At 37.5% G+C, this 10767-nt stretch overlaps 1 protein-coding gene across 1 annotated transcript in view; it reads right to left on the minus strand.

Annotated features, from left to right (window-relative positions):
• Positions 1–1894, minus strand: part of LOC117175502 — a 4966-nt gene extending 3072 nt beyond the window's left edge. Inside the window, exons 1-3 of the mRNA XM_033365208.1 lie at positions 1336–1894; positions 777–977; positions 204–650 (exon numbers count right to left, since the gene is read on the minus strand). Of these exons, the coding sequence (XP_033221099.1) occupies positions 204–650; positions 777–977; positions 1336–1894 (1207 nt within the window). The remainder of the gene's footprint in view (positions 1–203; positions 651–776; positions 978–1335) is intronic.
• Positions 1895–10767: the final 8873 nt, after the last annotated feature.

Here is a 10767-nt window from a genome sequence, read left to right on the forward strand (position 1 = left end):
ATTCGAGCTTGTTACACAGTTATCTACATAAAAACTATGTTTAAGCTTTAAAACATTTACATAATTCGAATTTTTGACCCTATCGACACACTTAATCGATTTAAAATAATTATATAAGTGTAGATTGATCGTTGCACCTAAAATAAATGGACTACTGCATACACCAAAAACTACTCGGCAGTGCCGGTAAATAATGATCTTACCTTCAGCGACGTACCATAAAAATGTCAAAAAATCTCGTTCCGTCGGGTCTACACTAATCTGCAGAAAAGCCTTCTTTATATCCGCCATCACGCCAATAATACCTTCTCTAAAGCGCAATAAAATATCTCCGACTTGTTCGATGAGGTTCGGTCCTTTTTCCAGACATCTGTTGAGAGAGGAAGATCCTGCCGACGCGTCGAATATTGGCCTAGTGCTGGTTGTCAAATGTTCCTTAAAAATGGGACGGTGAGGCAGATAATTACCCCAATCGACCATAGGCTCCAATCTCTGCACAGCCATCGTTTTATTGTCTTTATGTTCTGGATGACACTCAAGCCAGGGCAACTTCACTTCATAGCGGCCTTCCCCATTCTTAACGACACTTTCCCTGAACGCTTCTGCCACCTCTATGTCGTGCTGCCTTTGCTTTTTATGATCTGTATGGTCTTTAATCCCCAAAACGTCCAAAGATCATAGATCCTTAATATCAGCATTCTGAGTGAACATAGAAATAGCGGACACTGCTAAATTCCCTCGCCCGTTTGTTGTGGGCTCTTTCGTTGGTACTTTACCCATCAGTGTCCAACCCAGGTAAGTCTCTATTGCCGTTAATCCGCTTTCTAACACATGTAGACGTCCGGTGAGTAATTTCCCGGCTACGTCTGCCCTTATGAGAATAGCCACGGTATTTTCTTCGTTGCACACATCTGTTAAAGCCACGTTCATCTTCTCCAGTTCTTGCAGACAGCTTCCTCTTGTCACCGATGGCACATCTGCACAAATAACCTTTTCATCCATTGCTTGAAAATTACACCAGTGTCTACCCTCTAAGTTGCCGACGCGGATCAAATACTTATTATGCGTCGTCATGTCAGATTTCTCACCGCCGAAAAGCAAATGCACGGTTTTCGTCTTTAAAACACATAATGTCCACATGCCGTCGCGCGCATTTCGAACATTTCACATTTACACGGAAAAATCTGCTATTATGCCCGATCTTTAAGCAGCTAAAACACGCGCGCTTTCTCTTTAAAACCTCTTGCCTCTCTGAAGGCGACATATTCTTAGCTTTGAAACATTTTGCACTATCATGGTCACTATTTTCACAAAATACACACGAATTTTCTTTACCCTTAGCAGCTAGCAAATCGCGCGCACTTGACACATCCCTTACTGCATGCTGATTTTTGGATTTCTTCGTGCGTTCTGACTCATTTTCTTCTTTGAAACTAAAACCTTGCACAGCCATGGAGATCCTTAATTCATTTTGCACTTCGGACTCCAGGAAACTTATCAGCTTATTCAACCGCGTTTTGGACACATCAGACGAACTACTTGAGGTGTTCGTTTCACTCGCACTGTTCGACCGCTGCCATACGCGCAACAACTCTTCGGGAAGCGAAGATTCCACTAAGGGAAACAGCATCGCCGCGCACTTGTCTGTAGTGACACCCAGCGTGTCCAGAGCTCGTAAATACGACTTAATTTTGTCATACAGACTAGCGAGATGCACTTCTTTCGAGGACATAACATTTTGCAGTACTAACTGAAAAAGCTCGCGCACATAAACTTCAATCTGCAGATCATCTCGTCCAAAACGCTTCTTCAAACTATCCATCGCCTTTTCATAATTTTCACTGGTCGGCGGGTAACTTTTCACTAGTTCCGCCGCACGACAATCAGGCACCATTGCTTCTACGTAGACTCGTCCTTCTTCTCTTTAATTGCTCCATTTTTCTTGATTAAAAAACACAAATCACAATCCGTCACTGCAACTGATTCAAAGAACAAGAATCACACTACTCACAACCCGTCACTGCAACCCAAGTCCTGTCACGGTCGCCAGATGTTTTTTATTTAATACAAGAAATTTTATTTAAAATAAATTTTATTTAAAAATTGTATTTAAATCAAGAAAATGTCACACTTAAATTTCACACTTTATTGTAACATAAGAGAAGAAAATAGGGGGTCAAGACTTGAACTTTACAATATAAGAGATCGCGCTCGTTTCTATCTTAGTTCACAATGTTGCTCGCTTCGATGCTCAACCGACACTCCCTTATTCCAGACGCTGCCCCATTTTCATGAAGTGTTAAACCTCTTGTGCGTAACAATGTTTTTCAAATTCCGGGATTCTTCCAACTCCCAGACTCTCTTAAAACTACGGCGACATTTCTTTCATTAAACTAACATTCAACAATATTGTTGACAGAATACGGGTACTATCTGATGCTAAGAGAAGTTTAGGGCGGAAAAAGAGGTGGGTTAGAGAATGAGACCTTCCAGCTACTGTCGATCATTCGCCCAAACAAGAGGTGTTCGAAGCATTTTGGAAAGAAGTCTAAGAAGTTCAGGGTCCACTGAAAGGAGACTCAAAGAACATAAACAGCTTCAATGAGTGCCCTCATAACTCCTGAGGAAGAATGCCCACGCATTACTACCATTAGGAGGCATAAAGAACTACTTCGTTCCGGGACCAAATGGTATCGAGACGTTCTGCTGCGAGAAGTTTCCTTCAACATCACGGGCGAATTTTCACTTCATATCTAAATTCGAAAGTGCCGATTCCGGAGTGTTTGGTAGAAGGTCGCACAGTACTCCTGCCAAAGATTGGCAACTTAGCTGATATTAGATCGGATACAAGCTGAAAAGCAAGAATTCATTCTTGGCTAGATTCCGGGCCCCGTTTGAAGAACAATTATGGATAACAAGCTAAAGATGACCCTCAATGAGCTATCAACAAACATTGAGCTACTAACGAAATCCCATAATGAACTTAGGAAGAAAGTACACGATTCATGGGATTCTACGCAGGAAGTTAATGCGAATTTCTCCTCGCTTGCATGAAAAGTGGCTATACTTAAGCACTGGTGCGTCTACACCAGTCGTATTCTCCAAAATGACAGTGTTTCGGAAATTAGCCCCGAGAGTAAAAAATGACTAATCGAAACAAAAAAGGGAAACTAGAAAGGAGCTTCGCAAGAATGTGCAGCCATTTACAAAAATGGAAAGGAATGTAATTTTGGTAAGAAATAAATTAATGGAAGACGGCGGAGAATTTTAGAGAGAAGAAGTGAATTCCGTTGTACAAAGTTACACATATATGGATAATAAACGGAGCGGCTCGGAGGAACAAGATAGTCAAACAGAAAAGAAGAGCACCATGTAACAGAGAAAATTTGAAGCAAGTTAAAGCTAATGAAAGACTGAATCTCTTTTTATGGGAAAAGAAGGGAAAAGTTTTGTATTTATTTATATTTTCCCATTTTTTGTTGGAGGTGATTTTAACCCAAGTTCAACAACGTGAACTTTTAGAAAATTACTAAAAATATGGGATTTGGGTGAAATTGCAACCACACGTTGTTGTTCTTAGATTAACTGTAGGACTGCTAATTTAAATAATTAAAATAATTTATCATCTAATATTCGACATTTCAAAAATGGATAATTTCAATAATTATATGAGATGGAGAACTGAAGTAGAGGGTGTTGAGAGAGGGGATGTTAATCTTTGAAATGAAGCACTAGTTTCAACAGTTAAAGAAGGCGTACAACGCCTAAATTTGCTAAAATAAAAATTCGAAAGAAAGCTTTGACAAGGATTGCCATGATGCTAAGCTCAAATTATCGTTACCTTTTTAGAAATATAGGAACTTAGGATCTGATGTAAACAAACAAGATCAATCTATCTGTGCACAAATGTTATATAAAAAATGTAAAACTTCAAAGAAAAAATCGTAGGAGGGGCGGCTTACCGAAGATTTGGCAAACGCGCAGAGCTCAAGAAATGTTCTGAGAGATTAGAAATAAAAAGAGATTTCAAATCCCGGAGAATTATAGGCCTATAGCCTCGATTAACTGTATAGCGAAAGTTTTTACTCCAATTGTAGTTGAAATATTAATAAAAGGGGAAGGTCAACATAATGTGATTCCTGAATTCCAATCAGGGTTTAGAAAGCTACGAGGTTGTTTGAACAACTTATTCACTCTTAATTCTTTTATTCAAATTCATTTTTGATCCCCCAGAAAGGTCGTTTATGCGGCATTCATAGACTTTAAAAGCGCCTTCCCCTCTGTGTCTTACGATTTCTTGTGGAATAAACTGTTCGTTAGGGATTAGTACAAATCTTATTAACATTAAAAATTTGTTTACGAAAATGCATTAGAATGTATAAAGTTCAAAGATAGAAGAACTGAGTACGTAAAGGTATCACAAGGGTCCTACAAGGAGAGGTGTTCAGTCTTCACACGTTCACCTTATTTATCAGAGACTTAACAATCGCTCCTTTGGAATTAGCTATAAAATTGGAAGTGATGATAGATTATTGTCAACAAAATTCGCTAATGGTAAATGCGTGTAAGACTAAAATAGTTATTTTTAGGAAAGGGAAAAACTGCTCAGTAAAAATAATCATTGTTTTTTAATTTCGCGAAAATAAAAAAGATATAAAAAATCAGTACCCATACTTATTGAAGAAAGTTGCGAAGGAAGCAGTGAGTTTCGTGAAGATTGCGCCAGGCGGGGCACTGGGATTAGTCAGTGGTGTCAGGGCAGACACATGGACAACGTACGTTGCTTAATGTATCTTCAGTCTAATACGCTAAACTATTATGTGGCCTGAAGGTGGGAAGAATTCCATTGTCGTATAGAGTACTGAATGAGACTCTGAATTGGATTATAAAAGTTTCTAGGAGGAATGACACTTGGTACCTAAAGCATGGTTACCTCAGAGCGTATCAGAAGTAGCCTAAAAATGAATTACGCCGCAAAGCCTCGAGCGCTCGAAACGCACAATTTGCGCGTCGAGTCGGCCTCAAACGCCTCAAAAGAACGTCGAACACAGATGAGAGCGGACAGGTCACGTGAAAACGAGCTCTACGAGGACGAATAAGGGATATTGAGTGGGTCAGGCATCGCTGATTAAAGGTACGATGACTTTCTTTCATTTTTCCAACTACGAGATGTGTTTTTCGAACTTAAACTCCAAACGCGTTTATCTCGATACGCGTATTTTTGGGGTCGTCGCCACGATTCCAGCCGATCTACGGGGCCGCTTTCATTTTTTTTATATATTCAGAAAAGACGGGGCTATCGCATGAACCTCGGTCTTGATTCTTTATTAATGTTTATTAACAATTTTACTTAGTTTATGTTTTAAATAAAATGAAAAAAAAACGAAAAATCATAAAAACTTTCACAATTTGTTTATTAATTAATGTTTTTTCATAATTCAGGGTTTTTCATGAATAACGTAAAAAAAATTCCGTTAGTTAATATCATGCCTTACGACATACTAAAAAGTTGTAAATTTGAAATAAAAATTAATAACAAAAAACGTTGTTGAAAAAAAGGTCATTGAAACCTGGCTACCCCCTGGTACAGAGAATAATTGTTACGGTTATCTAAAGCATTTCTTCATAGAGAGTAATATGTGTGAGTTTTGGACAGGCGCCACTTGGAGGTGTTCGCGACGAATGCGGAAATAATAAAAGGAGATCTAAAAAAAGTATGATAAAGCTGGATGTTTGTGTGTGCGTGCGTGCGCATCGGTTGCTGGTGCACTCGAAAATGCGAGATATCGCTGATACGTACCCTCGAAGCCATACCAACGTGTTTAAGACCTGCCAATTGAGGCACTTGCGAGATGAATGTAGAAATCTGTCGTCCTTGAGTCGATGCGTGTCCTCAAGGCACATTATGGTTTTGCCGATCTGTCATTGTGATTTTGTCTTGCCCTATGGGACTCATCTTACGTTCGTGAATACGGCCATATGTGTGATTTACAGCGGTTGTACTGAAAGTCAGTTTCATTTTCTTGGATAGACTTTCTCTCACGGAAAGGTCCGCAACCCGACCTCACCAATTTTGACGATAAAATATGTGTTGTAAAATATAAAGAAATAAGATACACTTATTTTTTCATCGGCTAATATTCCCTTTTAAGGGGCGAAAACCACCCCTAAATTTAACACCTAAAAAGCGTTTTTTCTAAATATCTCTGCATAAAATAAATATTTCCTAATGAAACAAAATGGAGGTTAATTTTTTATAAAAGATGAAGTGAATTATGATGTTTTGAACAGTAAGGGTGGCTATCCCTATTTTTTAGGGGTTGAAAAAATATTTTTTTAGCATAATTTTATAACAAAATAGTTTGAAACGACTAAAAAACTGGAAAATTATTAAAACATTATTAATTATCAAATAGAGTTGATGAATTTTATTATTTTTATAAACATGACCCCTAAGTTCGTTAAACCTAACACAAAGTAGCAATAAGTATGTACTGTAATCCATAAAACTTCGGTGAAGCTTTGTATATAGAGAATATCGAGGTAGCTCATTCCAAATCTGCTATGTTATTTTAAATATTAAAAATGGCAGATCCAATATGACAGTGAAAAATGTTTTAAAAAAAAATAAAATTTAGGAAATTTCGTATACAGAGGCTTTTGAGCTCGCTGATTATAAAAGTTTCCAGAGAAAAAATAATTTATATATGATTATACAGTCGACGCTACTAACCTTGACGCTATTTACCTTGCCGCTGCTCCTAACTCTCGGTTGAGCTCTTCCCCCACCACGACCGCGATGGCTCGGCATCCGAGAATTGTTCCGCTCGCTATTTACGTTGCGGTCAATGTTTTAGGTTTTTTAAGGCAATTTTAAAGTGCAAAAAGTCATTATCTGCTTTGTTAATGAGGCTTATGAAAGAATTTCAAAACCATATAATAGTTATGTCTCATGATAATTTTCTTGTCACATGTGATAACCTCAAGTATGGCCAGTTTAATCAAAGCTTTATCAATAATTTTGTAATACTAACCAATTTTTCAGTTTATTCCGCGAGAGAATGATGTGCTCACCATTTTTTGGAACCAAATTTGAGATAATTACTTCCACAATATGTATTCTGAAAATTAAACTTTTATCGTTTGTAAACACTGATCCGCGCTCGGCAACGTACGTAACGAGGGTGATTTTTTTAAGTTGAAACTTTCAAATATCTCGAAAAATAGGCACTCTATGAAAAAATGTTTTGAATTAAAATTTAATCACTCTAAGGAGTACATATACTGATCATAAAATCAGTTCCCCCACACTGCCCCCTGGGGGTGGGGTGGGGGCAATTTCGAAACCTTAAATGGAAACCCCTATTTTTTATTGCATATTCGGATTCTCTGGATAGAAATCCGTATGATTTATCTAAAATATTTTTCTCGCTTCGCAAAAATTGGCGCTACAATCGACAAAATTTAATTTTTCTTCATTCTATTGTTACTGAGAGTGCACGCTTACGATTCTGCAATACACAAACAATACAAAATACACCATTTTCATTGTGACATAACTGACCACGGAAAAAGAAATTGTTTCACTTGCTACAGAATCGTTGAACGAGTGCAACACAAACTCGTACATGCTCTGGCATTATTGTAGATTGAGGTCAGCGGAGGCTATCGAAACATGCATGTGCTGAAATTCAAGAAGATACACTTCTTCGTTGTGTAAATTCATTTGAATTACGGATTAATAAGTGCATTGAAGCCGAAGGTCATTATTTTGAGGACTTAAATTATTAAAAGATGATTCCCTGAGTACTTCGAATCGTGAGAGGCAAGGGGATTCACGTTAATTAAGCACAGCGAATCGTGAGAGACAAGGGGTCTCACGTTAATCAGGCACCCCGAAGGGAACAGAAAACTGCTACATTGACGTCTTTGTTCCTGACTTACGCTAAAAGTAGTAGTTTGTTTTAAGACTAATTTCGAGTATTGCAGAATCGTAAGCGTGCAGTCTCAGTAACAGTAAAATGAAGAAAAATTAAATTTCGGCAATTACAGCGCCATCTATCGCGAAATGAGAAAAATGTTTTAGATAAACTATACGCATTTTTATCCAAAGAATCTGAATATGCAATAAAAAATAGGGATTCCCATTTAAGATTCCGATCTTGCCCCCACCCACACCCCCAGGGGGCGATGTGGAAGGACCGATTTCCACATCAGTGTATGTACTCCTTAGAGTAATTAAATTTTGATCCATTACATTTTTTCACAGAGTGCCTATTTCTCGAAATATTTGAAAGTTTCAAGTTACAAAAATCACCCTATATAATTATAGATGATCAAGTATAATGATAATTATATTCATGCATAATTTTATAAAAATATTTCATAAAATATAGATTTCACGAAAATAAATGTATAAATCATTTGAAAATAGTATCTTTTTAACTCCAAACCCCAAAAACCCTTAACTACAGATATACTCAAGACCTGTGTTTTTGAACAAAATAAATCCATACCCCTAAATTTCGAAACAGGGAAATTCTGTGTCGTAAAGAAGTTTTATAATTTTTGTAAAAATGAATATCAAAATGTTATTGAAGATCCTTAATTGCAAATTCAAGTTAAACCGTATTTTAAAACAATATTTTAATATAATAGTAATCTGCAATTTCTTATTGTTAGCTTTTGTCATAGTACGCTTTTTTTGTAGAGAGCATAAAATATATTATTTTACGAAATTTTTACATTAATGGTACTCCTTATAAAAATTTTTGAAACACAATGATTTTTGCATCAACCACATCGTACACTTGCAATATTTGTGCAATCTTTAAATTCGCAACATGTTCCACAAGATTCTCCAAAACTGAAATCTACAAGATAAGTACGTTTCTCCTGTCTTTCACTGATGTAACCACTTTTATACCAGGAATATGACAGGTAGATTACAGTTAGTTCATGATATATTTAAGTCAGCGTTGAGATGGTTGTCGAGGTTGTTGTGTATGCCTGATGATAGGTATCCCAAAAGCTGTTTTCTTAAATTGAAGACAATGTTCTTAAAACCTGATTGCAACCTGAAGTATAACTGGGATCTCCAGCTCAAAAATATGTTTTCTCTACGTAACTCGGAGAAAATGTGGTTTGACTTGGATTCTACGTCGCTCATATAAAATATGAATGTTTTTCTAAATAATTTTTCTGATTATCTCTGGCGTTCCGACTATGAAAGACCTCTCCATTCAAGTAGTCTTCAAGTGTTACCACATCTTAAACTCTATCAGGACTTTTAATTATAACTGAATCTTAGATTACCTTTATATATAACTTATATTATTGTTCAAGTTATACTTCTGGACTTTATCAAGGATTGTAAACGTTTTGGAGAAAATAAATTTACTCATGAACCTGCTAGACTCTGACCTATATGCAACCTGTCATTATCAGAGGTCACCCAGCAACCACGAAAGTCAATAGCCCGTATTGGCTGAGTCTTCTAAACTCTAATTGTTCACACGAGCTGCACAAAGTGGCATTGTATGTCCGGTAAATTCGACAAATAAGAGCATTCATTCTGAAGATGTAGCTGTCTTGATACCCTTAAACAATTTTTTCGCTTGTACAATTTTTGTAAGATACTTCTTTTTATTCTGCTGCTGATTCTGGTTGCACATTATTACTTCTTCTCTATATTTGTATCTTATATTGTTATTCATTGGTATCGACCATTTGTATACCTACAACATTACCTCAGGAGATTTCTACTATCGTATTCAGTTATTTAAATTAACTTATAACATTCTAATCTCATCAGTCACTTGACTTAGTCCGTGTCTATGATGTATAATCGGTTTTACCCGAGAAAAAGTTTAATAAACACACACCCACACCCACACACACACCCACACACACACACACACACACACACACATAATGGTGGCTCTAAGAAAGCATTCAGAGGTGACTGCTGTCACTTCCAACGCTCGTGGCCGCTCATAATTGTATACCTACAACCTTATCCCAGGAGGCTTCAACCATCGTATTAAATTATTTAAATTAACTTATAACATTCTAATCTCATCAGTCAGTTGACTTAGTCCGTGGCTATGATGTATAACCTGGCTTACCCAAATAAAAGTTGATTAAAAACACATAATAATACTAATATACTAGCCCCCCTACCGAAGGTGTTCAGTGTTGATTTCGCGGTAGGGCTTGAGCTTTCCTCTCATGACTATGACAGCAATGTTGGCGGTAAAATTGATACTGACAGGGTTTTCCATGCCAAATAGGCTGATAACGAAGAGGAGAGGATCTTCGGAGCCCCCAGGAGCCACAGCTCGAGGCCACAGCATGCGGGACGGTGGCGATGGTGCGCTGCGAGATGGTCAGGCAGATCGCACTTATCAAACAGCTGGCCAACAAGAACATCTGCGACAAATGGTAAGAATTGGAACATCAACTGCGCCTGCTGAGGATGCTTTGGCTAGTGTTAGCTATTTGCAGCCAACTACCTCGACAGAAATACCGTGGGAAGAGCATCAATTAGGATACCACAATGAAAGAGGAATTGGTGCGTCTATATTACGAAAGTCCGAAGTTTGAAACGAAAATAGAAAAAGAATACAATTTAATAACATAATTTGCTGCAAAGTATCCTACTATACAAAAAGTCGCACTGAGAGATCTTACAAGGTGTATACATATGAAACCGGTATTGCCATCTAGCGGCCAGTAGGCACACTTGTAGGCACTGTCGGAACTTAC

This window comes from Belonocnema kinseyi, chromosome 6, assembly GCF_010883055.1.
Source record: "Belonocnema kinseyi isolate 2016_QV_RU_SX_M_011 chromosome 6, B_treatae_v1, whole genome shotgun sequence".
Taxonomy (NCBI): Eukaryota; Metazoa; Arthropoda; class Insecta; order Hymenoptera; family Cynipidae; genus Belonocnema; species Belonocnema kinseyi.